The sequence below is a fragment of the Panthera leo genome, chromosome A1, assembly GCF_018350215.1.
Source record: "Panthera leo isolate Ple1 chromosome A1, P.leo_Ple1_pat1.1, whole genome shotgun sequence".
Taxonomy (NCBI): domain Eukaryota; kingdom Metazoa; phylum Chordata; class Mammalia; order Carnivora; family Felidae; genus Panthera; species Panthera leo.
This window is the reverse complement of record NC_056679.1, coordinates 212,730,402-212,748,129: the sequence shown is the minus strand read 5'-3', so window position 1 is coordinate 212,748,129 and position 17,728 is coordinate 212,730,402. Positions and strand designations below refer to the sequence as shown.

General features: G+C 44.4%; 1 protein-coding gene across 2 annotated transcripts in view; it reads left to right on the top strand.

The window, feature by feature from the left end:
• Positions 1 to 1,084: 1,084 nt before the first annotated feature.
• NPR3 (natriuretic peptide receptor 3) overlaps positions 1,085 to 17,728 on the top strand; it is a 73,410-nt gene continuing 56,766 nt past the window's right edge. For both annotated transcript variants that reach the window (XM_042952439.1, XM_042952432.1), the window contains exons 1-2: positions 1,085 to 1,872; positions 15,276 to 15,398. In XM_042952439.1, coding sequence (XP_042808373.1) covers positions 1,116 to 1,872; positions 15,276 to 15,398 — 880 coding nt within the window. In that variant the 5' untranslated portion in view covers positions 1,085 to 1,115. The remainder of the gene's footprint in view (positions 1,873 to 15,275; positions 15,399 to 17,728) is intronic.

The window sequence follows — 17,728 nt, the reverse complement described above, 5'->3', positions numbered from 1 at the left end:
CCCTGACCTTGCGCCAAGGGACCAGGAAGGTTGGTGCCCGCCCCGAGTTGGCGCGTCAGGAGGGAATTTGGCCGGAGTGAGAAAGAGGTGAGAGCGAGCGGGACCTACGGAGTTTTGCAACGAAACTACAAATTTCTAGGACCACCCCCTTCCTCTAATCCAGTTATTTTTTGCATGGTGTGTGTGTGCCTGTGCGCACTTCTTTACTATCAAACACATTTCCCTGTGTAAAGCCTGGAGCTGGGGAAAGCGCTGCCGCGTGCGCGGCCAGGGTAAGGCGGGGGACCCCAGGGGTGGTGCGGTGTGGTGGGGGCTCCCGCCGGTGCGGACGAGGGCGACTGCGGCTTTAAGGCCAAGGCCGAGGGGTAGCTGGGAGTTGTTGGGGTTAGGGACCCGGGAACGGTGGGAAGGTAGGGGTGCGGGGAGGAGCCCTGATGTAAGAATGTTAATGAGAGGCTCCCCCAGCCCAGCCCCCATCACTCCCCACCCCCACCCACCCCACCCGCTGGAAATACAAACCCAGCCTCGGAGCGCCTTGTGTGGTAACACGCTCCGCCGCTGCCACGCTATTTAAACGCGGACTATGGATCCAGGAACCGGCGCTAATCAATGAGATCAAATGCGGGGGAGATGCACCGTCAATTACAAGCACTTGGACAAGTCTAACTTTTTTTTTCTTTTCTTTTCTTTCCTTTTTTTGTTTTGTTTTGTTTTTTACAAATACGCTTTCAAAAGCAATCTTAGCAACGCCCAAATAAGAAGCCACCTCTAAGTAAAATAGTATATATAAAGGGAGGGCAAATATATATATATTTATAAGTATATATATATATATATATATATATATATATATAAATATATTACAGGCGTACAGGTTTACACGCGGTGAACTTTTTCTTCCTTCTCTCTCTCTCTCTCCCTTTTTTAAACGAGTGACATTGCAAAGGACTCTTCCTCTCTGTCTTTTGTTAAGTTAGTGAAAGGGATATTCTATTTTCTTAGAGCGCCCAAGGGGGCGCAGGGACCTCGCAGAGAAGAGTGGGGAGGAAAGAGGAAGGGTGGGTGGGGGGCAGAGGGCGAGTCGGCAGCGAGGGCAAGCGCTTTCCTGCGGCACGATGCCGTCCCTGCTGGTGCTCACTTTCTCCGAGTGCGTCTTGCTTGTCTGGGCGTTGCTGGTCGGCAGCACCGGTGGCGGTGGCGGCGAGGGCGCCAGCCCGGGCGGAGGGCGCCAGGAAAGAGAGGCGCTGCCGCCGCAGAAGATCGAGGTGCTGGTATTGTTACCCCAGGACGACTCCTACCTGTTCTCCCTGGCCCGGGTGCGGCCGGCCATCGAATACGCGTTGCGCAGCGTGGAGGGCAACGGGACCGAGAGGCGGCTTCTGCCACCCGGCACTCGCTTCCATGTGGCTTATGAAGACTCGGACTGCGGCAACCGCGCACTTTTCAGCCTGGTGGACCGCGTGGCGGCGGCACGCGGCGCCAAGCCGGATCTCATCTTGGGGCCGGTGTGCGAGTACGCGGCAGCGCCGGTGGCCCGGCTTGCGTCGCACTGGGACCTGCCTATGCTGTCGGCAGGGGCACTAGCCGCCGGCTTCCAGCATAAGGACACGGAATACTCGCACCTCACGCGCGTGGCACCCGCATACGCTAAGATGGGTGAGATGATGCTCGCCCTATTTCGCCACCACCAGTGGAGCCGCGCCGCGCTGGTCTACAGCGATGACAAGCTGGAGCGGAACTGCTACTTCACCCTCGAAGGGGTCCACGAAGTCTTCCAGGAGGAGGGCTTGCATACGTCTGCCTACAATTTCGATGAGACCAAAGACTTGGATCTGGACGACATCGTGCGCTACATCCAGGCCAGTGAGCGAGGTGAGCAGGAGCGCGCCCCGGGCTTCCGGCCCTAACCCTACCGCTCTCGGCGGCTCTCCCTACGTACCCGTCCGCTCCTCTGCGGAGTCCACTACCCACTGCTGCACAGAGGACAGGGGGAGATCGCGCACACGGGGATTCGCCGGGGCGTGCGCTGTTTGGCTGCGACAACCTTTGACTATCGCCCTTCCAGGTCTCGGGGTGAATGTGGAGGGCCTGGGGGAGGGGCGTCTGAGCCTGCAGCTCCCGCTTGACCAGGTCCGACAGGTGCTGTCGAACCGCTTGGGCTTTTCTTCCTCCCTCCCCCTTCACCAGCGCCAGTCTAGTGATTGGGGGCGCACTCCGATGCCCTGCTCCAAACATGGTCTGAAAACGTCTCAAGGCCGAAAGAACTTGTTGCCCAGTCGTTTACCGACGTGTCGCCCCCCCCACTAGTGCGGAAGCGTATGCGGACTCACTGCTGGCTCGCCGCTATTTGGCTAGATTGGTTGTCCGTTTTTCCTGGCTGCTCCTTCCACAAATCCCAGCTTTCTTTTAAAGGGTCATTGTTTCGCCCTTCTCATTTCTTCTGTGGCCCTTATAAACGAGCTCCTGCGGTTTCCACCAAGAATGCCTCGTTGTGTCTGGACTCAGGTTCACTTAACACCCCCACCCCCGGTGCGTTCGAAACCGTGGTCTCTAAAGCGTCCTGACTGAGGCTTTGCGCGAGAGAGCGCTGGAGAAGCGGGCGCTGTGCTGCTTTTCCAAGTGTATCCCCCCCCAAGTTTTCTCCCCGGGTCTGTGGAGGTTTGAACAGCCACCTAACTGAACAAAGCTCAAGGTTGAGGATGGCGGCTATGGCTACAGCGAGCGGGTGGAGAAGCGGGTGGTCGCGGATACCTAATTGCAGATGCCCCCAATAAGGCCCCTTTTACAGCAGCGTAGGCTGCGTGAAGGTGGGCTGAGGTCCCAGTAAAGTGCGGTTCCCTCCTTCCGGGTGTCAGGTTTGGGGTGCACGGTGCTCGGGGAATCCCACCTCTGCTCCCCCTCGGCGCGCACGCGCCTGGATTGTCAGTGGTGCAGTCCGGGCAAAGCTGCCCACGACCCCACAACCCCACGACCCCACGCGGGGAAGCTAAAGGGGAGAAGGGCTGAGCCAAACACAGGGCTAGCCCACGACTTGGCAAGGCCAGGCGCCTGGACGCTGGCCGTGGGACAAAGCGCAACCGGAAGCTGGGGGCCTCAGGAACAGGTGAGAGCGGGCAGAGGCTCCACGGAGGATGGCGCTGTGGCAATCCCTTTTTCCCAGGTTGGCCACTCGGACTCGACTCGGGAGTGAACGCACTCTTTAGAGGGAGGAGACGGGAAGTGTTGACAGTGGGGATGCACCGCCAAGTTTTGAGCGTTGAACTCCAGTCTGTCTGCGCCGAATCCCTGCCAGACAAGCAGGCGGGGCGCCGGTTTCGCTGATTATGAAAAAGGGCACTTGTGTCCAACCGCTGCGGACTCGCCACGCCCGGCGGAGAAACCCACGTTTACTTCTTTCCCCTCTCCCTGTCCGCAGGTTACCGCAGACCCCTGCAGACCTCGGGTTTCTCTGTTCTTCGGAACCTGGTTTTTCAGCTCTTGACTTTCGAGGGCCAGGCGTTTCCAGGGCCTGGCTTTCGAGGCCAGGAAGGGCTGGGAATCGGGGGCGTGTTACCCTGCGGGCGCGGGCCGCGATCCTCCTAGGCGCCTATGCTGCCAAAGCCCTGAAGGTCTAAATGCTGGTGGTGGTGAGCCATGTATACATGGCCTGCGATTCCTGGCCTAGCGGAGCGGTCAGCCCGGAGGAGGACAGGCCCCTCAGCCTCACAATGGTGTGGCTGAGGTGGGGTAGAGAGGAACCAGTGCCCTGGTAGGCCTGGGGGCTCAGAGGCCTTGGGCTATAGTCTGGTGCTGCCGATTATTTTAAACCCCGGAGCCTCAGAGCTGTTCCCAGGTCTTTTTGCTGCTGCTTCTATGTTTTTCTAACACTTTTGAATTTAGTAGTGGAAGTTTGCTGGGCTGAACTGTATGCTTTACAGGTGATAAGGCCACCATGCTTACTCTGAAATACATTTCCAGCAGTGACCTGGTGGAAATATAAATATTCAGAAATATACAACAAAAGTTTCTCTCCTAAGCCTTCACCCCCACCCCCCATTTCTGTACCCTCAGGAGAGAAAGTTGCTTGATAACAAAGCTCTCTTTGGGCACCTTTTTAAAAAATTAAAAAAAATTTTGTTTATTTAATTAAAAAAAATGTTTATTTTTGAGAGAGAGACAGAGTGTGAGCAGGGCAGGGGCAGAGAGAGGGGGAGACACAGAACCTGAAGCAGGCTCCAGGCTCTGAGCTGTCAGCACAGAGCATGGTGGGGGGCTTGAACTCACAAACCCTGAGGTCATGACCTGAGCAGAAGTCGGAAGCTTAACTGACTGAGCCACCCAGGTGCCCCCAGAATGGTTATTTATTTATTTTGAGACAGAGAGAGCAAGTGGGGGAGGGGCAGAGAGGTGAGGGGGAGAATCCCAAGCAAGCTCCGAGCCATCAGTACAGAGCCCAACTCAGGGCTTGACCCACAGACTGAGAGTTCATGGCTTGAGCCAAAATCATGGCCTGGGCTGCTCAACTGAGCTACCTGGGCACCCCTTTCTGGGGACATTTTACTAATCACTCTTACTTCTCCGTAAGTGGTTAAAGTACTAATCACTCTTACTTCTCCCAGAGCACCTGCCCTGGCTCAGGCATTCACTGGCAAAACAGGTGGGCTGCTGCTAAACCTCGGTACCTCGGGCTCCTCAGGTCAAGTAGGGGTGGTTGGGGCACCCCATCTTGGGGATGCTGGGAGGGCTAAATGAGCTAACACACGGGATGTGCTGAAGCAGTGCCAGACACACACGGAATGCTCAGCAAATGCGAGGTTTTATTATAGTTATTACTATTTTATGTATGTGATGATAATTGCCCTTGCAGGGGTGAGGCCCTGCTGTGGGGAAAGAACCCTGGGAGGAGAAGCAGGTGCTCTGGCTTTGGCATCTCCACTCAGCTGCTGTGTGGCCGGGCATGGCACTGACTTTCTCTGAGGTGGAATTTCCTCCCCGAAACGGTGAGGTTGGATGAGAATCAGGCCTCTTCACACTGATCCTGGGTTTGGATTTGTGCTCATTCAGGTATGAAACATATGACGGACCACATTTGTGTCCTTGAAAACTCCATGTTAAACCTCAGAGAACTAGAGAGTCTCCCATTTCCCCCCTCTTTTGGAGGTAACATTTTTGGCAGTTTTTTTGATCTTAAATTAATCTTTATTATTTTTTTTAACGCTTATTTATTTTTGAGAGAGAACATGAGCGGGAGAGGGGCAGAGAGAGACAGAGACACAGAATCCGAAGCAGGCTCCAGGCTCTGAGCTGTCAGTACAAAGCCAGATGCAGGGCTTGAACTCATGGACCATGAGGTCATGACCTGAGCTGAAGTCAGGTGCTTAACCGACTGAGCCACCCAGGCGCCCCTGATCTTAAGTCATCTTTAAGATCATATCACAGATGTCTGAATTTCTTAATGGGTAAAAACTGATAATGCCGCCATCTCAAATAATAATATGACTAAAATTTCATTTGGTCATGTGCTGTACTGTAAAATGAAGGGACATTAATCATTCCTTTTAGGGACTTAGCATTGAAATCAATAGTTAAAAATTTCCCCCCTCTTTTATCTTTAACCAACATATATCATCAGCAAAATACACACACCTGAGTATATATTCATAAAAAATAATGATCCATATTTAAAACTGATTCAATTCTAACGCCTACTGCTGCCCTCAGTATTCTATACTCAGCAATAAATTTAGTTTCAAAAAGGCTAGTTTAAAAATAAAGATTTTTTCAAGCAATAGAGGCTAGCAGTTGTTTTGTCTATACATGTTATGAGATGCAGAACGAGAAGTATTACACACACACATTTTTGTGTGAAGAACTATAGTTTTATCCTTTTAGTTATTAATATGTCATTACTCTGGGCCTGCATAACAACTGTAGAGATAACAGTATTTAATCAGTACAAGAGCCATTTATTTTTAGAATTAGCCTGGGGTAAATGACCAAGTGGTGGGTCAGCAGAATTTTTGAGCAAAGAATGCATGTTAAGTGTAAAATAACTAACACACAGCAGGGGAAGAAAGAAGCATTGTAAGTTGTAGTGTAGAAATTCTGAAAGCCTTTGGAGTAGATGGAACTTTGTGAACAACAAAAATAAAAGTGCAATCTCTGTTTTGCAAATGAAACCCATTGTTGTATAGTGTAGGAACAGCCAGAAAGAAGTATTTTTTAAAAATAGTAATCTTATGGGAGTTAGTTACACAGTTACATAGTTTAAAAAGTCAGAAGATTGGACGTTTGGGTGGCTCAGTGGGTTAAGCGTCTGACTTTGGCTCAGGTCGTGATCTCACAGTTTGTGAGCTTGAGCCTTGCATCCGGCTCCAGGCTGACAGTGCAGAGCCTGCTTAGGATTCTCTCTCCTTCCCTCTCTCTGCACTTCTCTCTCTCTCTCAAAATAAATAAATAAACTTAAAAAAAATGTAAGATTACCCAAGCCTTATTAGGAACAAGAATTTCCTATCTTGTATTTCCCATTTCTCACTTCCCAGAGGAAAGCTTTTTTTCTTTTCTTTTCCTTTTTTTTGTTGCTGGCAAGTATATTGGTTGAAGCAAAAACAGTATTTGATCAAATCAGCAGCTTTTTCTATCCCCAAATTCTTTCCCTGAGAAAAGAAACAAGTGGTTGCCTTCCATGATGCTAATTTCAAAAGAAATATTAGCCATAACTTCCCATACTAGTGAACTTTTAATTTCATATTTTTTACAGATGTTACCTGTGAATTTATTTATGTAACCTTCCTCAATCTACATACACACACACACACACACACACACACACACACACAATTTATTTATTTATTTTTAATTTAATTTATTTTTAAAAATTTATATCCAAGTTAGTTAGGATATAGTGCAACAATGATTTCAGGAGTAGATTCCTTAATGCCCCTTACTCATTTAGCCCATCCCCTCCCACAACCCCTCCAGTAACCCTTTGTTCTTCATATTTAAGTCTCTTATGTTTTGTCCCCCTCCCTGTTTTTATATTATTTTTGCTTACCTTCCCTTATGTTCATCTGTTTTGTATCTTAAAGTTCTCATATGAAGAAGTCCTATGTCTTTGTCTTTGTCTGACTAATTTCTCTTAGCATAATACCCTCTAGTTCCATCCATGTAGTTGCAAAGGGCAAGATTTCATTCTTTTTGATTGCCGAGTAATACTCCATTGTATATATGTACCACATCTTCTTTATCCATTCATCCATTGATGGACATTTGGGCTCTTTCCATACTTTGGATATTGTAGATAGTGCTACAATAAACACTGGGGTGCATGTGTCCCTTTGAAACAGCACACCTGTATCCCATGGATACCTAGTAGTGCAATTGCTGGGTCGTGGGGTTGTTCTATTTTTAATTTTTTGAGGAACCTCCCTACTGTTTTCCAGACTGGCTGCACCAGCCAGTGCAAAAGAGATCCTCTTTCTCTGCATCCTCGCCAACATCCGTTGTTGCCCGAGTTGTTAATGTTAGCCATTCTGACAGGTGTGAGGTGGTATCTCATTGTGGTTTTGATTTGTATTTCCCTGATGCTGAGTGATGTTGAGCATTTTTTCATGTGTCTATTGGCCATCTGGATGTCCCCTTTGGAGGAGTATCCATGTCTTTCGCCCATTTCTTCACTGGATTACTTGGTTTTTGGGTGTTGAGTTTGATAAGTGCTTTATGGATTTTGGATACTAACCCTTTATCTATTATGTCATTTGCAAATATCTTCTCCCATTCTGTTGGTTGCCTTTTAGTTTTGCTGATTGTTTCCTTCGTTGTGCAGAAGCTTTTCATTTTGGTTCATTTTTGCTTTTGTTTCCTTTGCTTCTGGAGACGTGTTGAGTAAGAAGTTGCTGCGGCCGAGATCAAAGAGGTTTTTGCCTGCTTTCTCCTCGAGGATTTTGATGGCTTCTTGTCTTACATTTAGGTCTTTCATCCATTTTGAGTTTGTTTTTGTGTATGGTGTAAGAAAGTGGTCCAGGTTCATTCTTCTGCATGTCTCTGTCCAGTTTTCCTAGCACCACTTGCTGAAGAGACTATCTTTATTCCATTGCATATTCTTTCCCGCTTTGGTCAGAGATTAGTTGGCCATACATTTGTGGGTCCATTTCTGGGTTCTCTATTCTGTTCCATTGATCTGAGTGTCTGTTTTTGTGCCAGTACCACACTGTTTTGATGATTATAGCTTTGTAATACAGCTTGAAGTCTGGGATTGTGATGCCTCCTGCTTTGGTTTTCTTTTGCAAGATTGCTTTGGCTCTTCGGGGTCTTTTCTGGTTCCATACACATTTTAGGATTGTTTGTTCTAGCTCTGTGAACATGCTGGTGTTATTTTGATACGGATTGCATTGATGTAGATTGCTTTGGTTAGTATTGACATTTTAACAACATTTATTCTTCTTATCCAGGAGCATGGGATATTTTATCATTTTGCTGTGTCTTCTTCAACTTCTTTCATAAGCTTTCTATAGTTTTCAGTGTATAGATTTTTCACCTCTTTGGTTAGATTCATTCCGAGGTGTTTTGTCCAGAGGAAAGTATTTTCAACCCTTGCAGCTATTTCTGTAGGTATTTGGTTTCAGACCTCCAGAAAACAGGTTACTTTGATGATTTCAGTTTTTGTTTTTCTCTCTTGCCATCCCAGTGGAAGATGTTAGTTTGGTTCTCTTCTACTGCGTGTTCACCACACACTCAAGGTTTTCCCCGCAGCCATCCTTTCAAGTGGCTGTGTGAAAATTTTTGGTTAGCTCCGCATTCAGTGTCTATATCATTATTGCCTTCTAAATGCTATTTGTAGTTGACCCATATAGGCTATTACAATGATATTTCCTTTATTGCTCTAGTTTTCCTTGGGCTAAAAAAAAGTCTGTTTTTGATTGTTTGCTTAGTGTCCTACGAGCTTATAACTAAATCATCTATCAACTCTATTTTAAGCCCCTGAAATGTTCCAGTTTGGTTATTATCTAAACAGTTTGCGCAGCTGTCAGTCGGGATTCTCTCCCCAACACCCCCCTGTATCTCTCATTGCCTCCCTATCTCTCTCTGTCTAGATCTCTATGCGTTCGTCTTTCTTGGCTTATGCTCTTGTTTTGGTGAGCACATCCTCCAGGAGTTTCTCAGAAAGGGTGGATGAGAGCTAAAGCTTGATACCTTTCATGACTGAAAATGTCTTCATTCTTCCCTTATACATTATTATGGAATTCTAGGTTGGAAATCGTTTTCCCTCAAGATTTGAAGGATTGTCTTCTAAATTCCACTGCTGCTACTAGGAAGCTGAATTGATTTGGATTCTTGACCTGTTATCTGTTATTTTTTTTCCTGAAAAATTTTAGAATTTTCCTTTTGCTCCCAATATTTTAACATTTTTAAAACTTATTTTATTAAAAAAACCTGTTAATGTTTATTTATTTTTGAGAGAGTGAGAGAGAGAGAGAGAGAGAGAGAGAGAGAGACAGAGCACAAGCAGGGGAGGGGCAGAGAGAGAGGGAGGCACAGAATCCAAAGCAGGCTCCAGGCTCCGAGCTGTCAGCACAGAGCCTGATACGGGGCTCCATCTCATGAACCATGAGATCATGACCTGAGCCGAAGTTGGACGCTTAACTGACTGAGCCACCCAGGCGCCCCTAGAATTGTATTATTTTGATGTTCAATCTAGGCTTCCTGGATCAAAACGTTACTTTTCTTACTCTTTTTCTCCTATTTGCCACCTGTCATTTATTTATTTATTTATTTATTTATTTATTTATTTATTTATTTATTAAATTGAAGTTAGTTAACATAAAGTGTAGTCTTGGCTTCAGGGGTAGAACCCAGGGATTCATTTCTTACATATGACACCCAGTGCTCATCCCAAAGAGTGCCCTCTAACGCCCATCACCCATTGCCTATTTAATCCATCCCCCACCCACCTCCCCTCCAGCAGTCCTCAGTTTGTTCTCTGTATTTAAGGGGCTTTTATGGTTTGCCTCCCTCTCTGTTTTTATCATATTTTTCCTTCCCTTCCCCTGTGTTCATCTGTTGAGTTTCTCGAATTCCACATATAAGTGAAATCATATGATATCTGTCTTTCTCTGACTAATTTCGCTTAGCATAATACACTCTAGTTCCATCCACGTTGTTGCAAATGGCAAGATTTCATTCTTTTTCATCACTGAGTAGTATTCCACATATTCTTAATCCATTCATTAGTCTTTGACATTTGGGGTCTTTCCATAATTTGGCTATTGTTGATAGTGCTGCTGTAAACATTGGGGTGTATGTGCCTCTTGGAATCAGCATTAAAAATTTTTTTTAATGTTCATTTTTTGGGGGGGACAGTGTGCGAGTGGGGGAGGGGCAGAGGGAGATGGAGGCTCAGAATCTGAAGCAGGCTCCAACCTGTGGAGCTTGAACCCACAAGCTGTGAGATCATGACCTGAGCCAAAGTCGGACACTTAACTGACTGAGCCACCCAGGTGTCCCTCGAATTAGCATTTTTGTATCCTTTGAATAAATTCCTAGTAGTGCAGTTGCTGGGTCGTAGGGTAGTTCTGTTTTTAATTTTTTGAGGAACTTCCAGAGTGACTGCACAAGTTCGCATTCCCACCAGCAGTGCAAAAGCGTTCCCCTTTCTCCACACTTTGCCAGTCTCTGTTGTTTCCTGGTTTAATTTTAGCCATTCTGACAGTACCACCTGTCTTTTAAAAAGAAATTCCTCTTCTTTAGATATTCCTTTGACTATGCCCCAGATTTCTATTAAGTTTTGGTTTCTAATTTCTGCTATCATAGTTTTGATTTTCAGCACATGGCATATCTTGCTTCACTTTCATGACATAACATCTCTTTTCCTTTTTTTTTTTTTTAAAGTTTATTAATTTTGAGAGCGAGTGAGCAGGGGAAGAGCATAGAGAGAGAGAGGGAGAAAGATAGAGTCCCAAGCAGGCTCTGCGCTGGCAGCACAGAGCCCGATGCGGGGCTCAAACTCATGATCCATGAGATCATGACCTGAGCCGAAACCAAGATTCAGATGCTTAACCGAATGAGCCACCCAGGTGCTCTGAAAATATGTTTTTACTGCTGGTAAAACGTATTAGAAAATATGGATTTAGCTTTGTTGCCAAGAGGGCCTATTTGCTATTATTTCTCCCCTAATATGTGCCCTCCACAAGCAGACATGTCCCAAAAAAGGAAGGAAGAAAAGGCTGGGTCCAGCATGCCATTTTTGGTTTTAGACTCACCAATCCAACAATTTAGTCCTTTTCCTCTGGGGTGGGTGGGGGGAGAGGGATAAATGGAGGTCCATTGAGAGATGAGGAGTGTCACTCTCTCAGAGGTTGCTCCAGATGGAAACTTGAGCCGGGGGAAAAGATAGCCTCCTAACTCAGTTATGCTACCTGCTCTGTTTCTGGTTCTCTGAATTGACCTCTGTAGTCACCCCTCTGCACTTCTCTCTCTGCCCTTCTTAGAGTGATTGCAAGAACATATTGTGATCGTGAGAAGTCACTTAAAGAAGACACTGGGAATCAGATGGCGGAGGATGCCATGGAACATCACAAGTTCTTTGGCAAAGAGAAAAATAGAGCAGAATGAAGAACACCCAGAAACTTAGGATCACACTATCATCCCCTCTTTCAGAAATTTAACAATTTGACCAAAAAACTTAGTATTTATATATTTAACTATACTTAAATACAACACAAATTGTCTTAATTGACCTTCATTTAAGCAGCCTGTAGGATTAGCTGAAGGTCTCTTTTTCTCTGTACACTTTATTGACTGTTGGTGAATGTTGGTAGTTGTATACTTCTCCTGAGTATGCCCACACTCTTCTCACACTTGTCCGTGTCCTTTCCAAGAGTTGTTGCCAAATGTGTTTATACCACTTGTACTTATTATCATAAGTATGTAATTTAATTAGTTATATAAACTGATGAAACATGAGTAGGAAGAGAAAGCTATTTTAGTGAAAACTATTTTAAACCTTCTGACAGATTGTATAAAGGCAAGTTGTTAAAAATAGTTGCTGTGGAGTTAGGCATGAATGAAATAGCCGTAAGAGATTAGGGAACAGCCTACAGATCGAGAAGGATTCTTCATTCTCTCTGCTCTGCTGGTGTCTGTGAGTACTTGTTCCAACTTAAACTGGATGATAATGTACATTATGGGTTTGTTTTATGCAAGAAAAAAACAATATCCTGTCCATGGACTTGGAAATTAAGATTTCCTTTTTGAGAGTTTAACTACATGGTCAACACAAAGTGGATGAGGTATAAAATAATCAAAATCGGGGCACTTAGGTGGCTCAGTCGGTTGAGCATCTGACTTTGGCTCAGGTCACGATCTCACCGTCCGTGGGTTCAAGCCCCACATTGGGCTCATTGCTGTCAGTGCAGAGCCTTCTTGGGATCCTCTGTCTCCGTCTCTTTCTGCCCCTCCCCCGCTTGTGCGCGCTCTCTCTCTCTCTCTCTCTCTCTCTCTCTCTCTCTCTCAAAAATAAATAAACCTTAAAAAAAATAATCAAAGTCTGCTTACATAGACACGCTGCTGCTGTGGGTCACTCTTGCCCAGCCCAAGCAGGTACTGACATTTTAAAGAAAGAATATGTCTGTCAGAAGGTTTGGTCTTGGTGGTGATAGGAATAGGGAGGAGATGGGCCAGGACTGTAAAAATAGACAAAGAAGTGATAGAGGGGCAGGTGTCGGGCATAGCCTGTCCAGGACTTGGGGAAGCTTGTGCTCTGGCCTAAGGACACAGCCTGCTCGGTCCTGGGCCAGGTATCGCACTTGTATGGCCTGGTGCCTTTGAGTGCCTGAACCCTCCAACTGACGTCCCTGAGTCTGATTTCATCCTCACTAGCATTCTACTACCTTACAATTTGGCTTATCAGTTGGCATGCCCAGGTATATGCTGACACAAATGTGTTCGTGACCACTCTGGTTATCATTGAAATCAAGCAATCTGCATCTCAGGGTACCTAAACACATCTGAGGTAGGGGGTGCCTGGGTGGCTCAGTCAGTTAAGCGTCTGACTTCGGCTCAGGTCATGATCTCATGGTTCATGGGTTCAAGCCCTGCATCACGCTCTGTGCTGACAGCCCGGAGCCTAAAGCCTGCTTCAGATTCTGTGTCCCCCTCTCTCCCTGCTCCTGCCCCTGCTCACGCTCTGTCTCTCTCTCTCTCAAAAATGAATAACAATTAAAAAAAAACCCCCGAAACATCTGAGTTAGGTTATTGGGACTCTGCCTCCAAGCAATGACTCTATTTTTTATGTGCTGACAGAATCATGTTCTATATCCAGGGGTTTAGAGCCAAGCTCCAGACTATGATCAGTTGATCAAAAGCTGATAAGGGCTGCTGGACAGTCAGCCAGAGCCTCCCAGGGCCTTCTGCAGATGCCCACTCTTGGAATCTGTGCTTTTCAAACTTGTCCAGCCTCAGCCTTGTCCTTATTGGCTGCTCTGTAGGACTCTATGGCTCTTTTGTCATTCCAGGGTCGAGAATTGAATCAGAGCTAAAACAAAGGTCTAGGTCACAATGAGCGATGAAGAGTTTCTTTGAAAGCTTCCTTGCTAAGGCACCTTGGAATTTGACTATTTATTCCAAATATATAACAATATTTCCAGGCACAGATAACGCCTATCCCCACAGTTATAGACCTTTAGGAGTTTTGTATTGTTAAAACTTGTTTTTCAGAGCTTTTAGCCTGCACACAGAGCCCTTTTGTGGTAAGAAATGTCAGAGTCATGATTGAACACTTTGAATTAACATGCACAGTAAACAATATCAAGTGCGTAAACCTTCACGTAGGTTTGTTTTACGTCTTTCAGCACCCATGCTTTTTCAAAGAACGTGTACATCGCGGAGGGCTGCACGCATGGTTATAGCCCCCAGGCCTCTCCAGGCCTTCTGTTTCCATGTATGCAGCAAAACACAGTGGTCTGTGTTTTGATGGACCAGGGCCATCAACAATGATCAAATTAACTAGATAACGGCCAGGTACCCACTTCACTGTTGGCTGATGTAGCTCTTATGTGGCGGGAAACAATGTTCTGGAGCTGTTTAAAGCTTCTCAAGTTTGACAAGTGTGGGTATAAGCTGAGAGAACATGAGGTGGGGCCTGGAATTCTGTTAACTATTTCCTATATACGTTGAGACAGCTTGAGAAAAATGTTTCAAAATTCAGACAGCAGAAAGCTTATACCCCTCACTGAATCCTGATTTGCCAAATGACTGTTCTCCCTCAAACCATTCAGTTTGCTTCTTCAGGAAAATGTGTTTTCCATGCTGTTAAGTATTAAAAGCAGTTGACACACTTGACTGGCTTATATTGGGTAAATCTGATGATACATTTGAGGTATTTTTAAAGAACTTTATTTTGAAGTAATTTTACACTTTTGGAAAAGATGTAAGAAAGTATAAAGAACCTTTGCACAGCCTTCATCCAGATTGTTGCCAATTATTAACATTTTGCCACATATGCTTTCATTCCAAATCTCTCCCCTCCTCCTTCTCCTCCTACTCCTCTTCAAACACACACACACACACACACACACACACACACACACACACACACACACACATACTCACACAATGATCTTTTTATGGACCACTTGAGAAGTAGGGCCATCATGTTCCCTTACCCCTAAATACTTAAGTCTGTGTTTCCTAAGAACAAGGGCATTCACTTATGTAACCACAGTATAAATATGAAAAGCAAAAACTTGAACACAGACGCAACACTGCTATCTAATTTACAGACTTATTCAGATTTCTCCGGTTGTCTCAATAATGCGCTTTATAGCAAAACTTTTTTATTATTTTTTTTGGGATCCAGAATCACACACGGTATTTAATTTTCTGCTCCTAAAAGTCTTTTTAGTTTAGAACATTTCGTCAGGCTGTCTTTGTTTTCATGAAACTGATCGTTTTCATGAGCAGAGGACAACTATTCTATAGACTGTCCCCCAAAGTTGAGTTTTTGGCCTCTCTCCTGATTAGATTTATGTTGCCCATCTGACATTTGGGTTCCTGGGTGTAGGCTCATGAATGTGTTCCCATGGTTGATGATATTGGCTTCCATCACTTGGTTATGCCGGTGACCGCTTGCTTTCTCCACTGTAAAGTTACTATTCATTCCCTCTGTAATTAGTAAGTAATGAGTGAGGAGATGCTTTAAGGGCTATATTAGTACCCTGTCTCCCTCCCCTGGTTTCCGCGTCCCCACTATCCTCTGGGAAGGGGTGTTTCATGCATGTTGTTTGTTCCTCCTTCCCCAGTGGTGATCATGTGTGCAAGCAGTGACACGGTCCGGGGCATCATGCTGGCAGCGCACAAGCACGGGATGACCAGTGGAGACTACGCCTTCTTCAACATCGAGCTCTTCAACAGCTCTTCCTACGGTAAATGCTTATACCGCTTCTAGTCTCCCCTCCCTCGAAGGTGTCAAAACGAGGTCATGAGAAAGCCAGTAATTTGAATTACCTCAGTAGATCTGGTTCCATAAAAAGGGTTTTAGAAATCTGTGATATTGAACACTCTGGGGACTTCTTGTAAGTTCTCACGCTTTTCTTCTCTGAGAACTCAGCAAGCAGATACCTCATACTGGTGATGGCAACAGACTTGTTTGGGAGTGAGCATAGCTGTCTCCAGTCCTCCAGATGGTTGTAAATCTAGGCCCTAAAGACGCCTCCTCAGTGTGTTTCCAACTGCAGGTTGCCACCATGATTGACTATTGGAAGAATGTTAGTGAGATTTGGGCATAATTTTTAATAGAATAGACTAGAATATATCAACATAATAGAACATGTCAAAGTGTATTACACATTGCATGTGTATTATTTCATAAAACTTTTATTTTGGAAATATAATTGTATGTGTGTATATATTTATGCATGTTACACATGTGTTTGTAATGGGTTATAGTGTGAAAGTAAAACAACTATTACTGTAAATTGAGGTAAAACATTTTAAAAGCTACTGCTCCCAGCCCGTCTTCCTTCCAGATTACTGCCCATTAAGCTTCTCCTTTGTAGAAGTTTGAGATCCACCAACACATATCAGTGAAAGAATATAATTTCTTAAAATGGATCTGGGGAAGTTCCCAGTGTTCCTGTGATGGAGGGTGTTTAAGAAGGCCATGAAGATCACAGATACAAAACATTTTCTCCATATGTGATTAAGGCCCTCTCTGAAGGAGACAGTATAGAGCAATGGCACATTTTCTTAAATACTGCACCTTGACTGCTCAAAGCTGAGCAGTTATAGGGAATCATAAGTGTGCTTATCGCAAATGGTTTGTTTATGCTGAGCTCGACTTCCCAGTTCTTGCTGTTGAGATATGGTTAGACAGGATCTAAATATTGAAGCATCCACCTCAGTTTCCTGCTCTGATACCCTGGCTTATTCAAGCAACCCAAGCAATAGAGCATTGTGCATAAACAGATAATAAAACATAGTTCTCACAGGGATAAACAAAAGATGATGAAACACAAGTAGCTACTGCTTCCTGTAGTGGATAAGATTGGAGATTTGAGGCTTGTAGGGTAAACACCATGTTTTTCCTCCTTGCTGCCATGGTTATCTTTCCCCTTCTCTTTGCATAAGCGAAGTGCTGCTTTCACTTTTTGACCACAGATCAGAATGTAATTATGTTATTGGCTATAGCATTGAGTTCACTGAGATAGTAGTAGAGACTGGTGAAAAATGAAAAACATTTATCCTGAGTTTTGTAAGTTGGTAATGCAAACACAGTATTTATTTGGAGAAAATGATGTGAATGCACAGTATAAATGGGCCAGGGCAATGCAAATATTAGGTACCGGAATTTCTTGCATCTGCAGGTAAAGCTTGTATTACTTTTCCTTGCTAATTATAATACATGAGTATTAAGGAAATTTGAGAGAAATAGAAAATCACAGGGCAGAAAGTAAGTTACTATAATTCTGCCACCCAGATAAAAGTATGTTGATAATATGTAGAAGTATGTACGTCTTGCTTATTTTATAAAAAAACATATTTACGAAAATATTTTTTAATAAAGTGTTGATACTGTTTCAAGTGTGGCTACATAGTATTTTGTAATGCTGATATGCCATCTTTATGTAAATAGTCTGTCATTTTTCAATATTTATGCTGTTCTCAGCTTTTTACTATTAAGAACAGTCCTATATTGAGTGGCTTTGTATGTGCGTGCACACATGCACATACACATAGTTATACATACATATTATCTGTAGGATAAGTTTCTTGAAGTAGAATTTCTGGGTCAAAAGTTTTAAGTTTTGATAGATATTGCCAAGTTGACCTCTAAAGAGGTTTACCACTTTATGCTTTTGCAACAAGCTATGAGATTGTCTGTTTTTCTGCATCCTTACATCATCTAACTTTTAAATTATTTTATATATTTGAACTTCTTTTTATGTCCATAAGCTAAGTTTTTCAGTTTCTTTATTTATATTCTGCACCATTCTTGTTGAGTTCATTCTTAGAGGTTATGTTTTCTGGTTGTTACTATGATGGTGATCATTTCCCATTACATTTTATAATTGTAGTTGTTATGTAGATAAGCTATGAATTTTTATTTATTTATTTTGCAAGAATTCCACATATTAAATCCTCTGTTCCAGTAGTTTTTATATCATTTTCATATAGGAACAAGAGTTTTTCCTTCATTTTGAAGTTGAATATATATTTTTCTTTTCTTATTGCATTGGCAAGAACCTCCAGAATA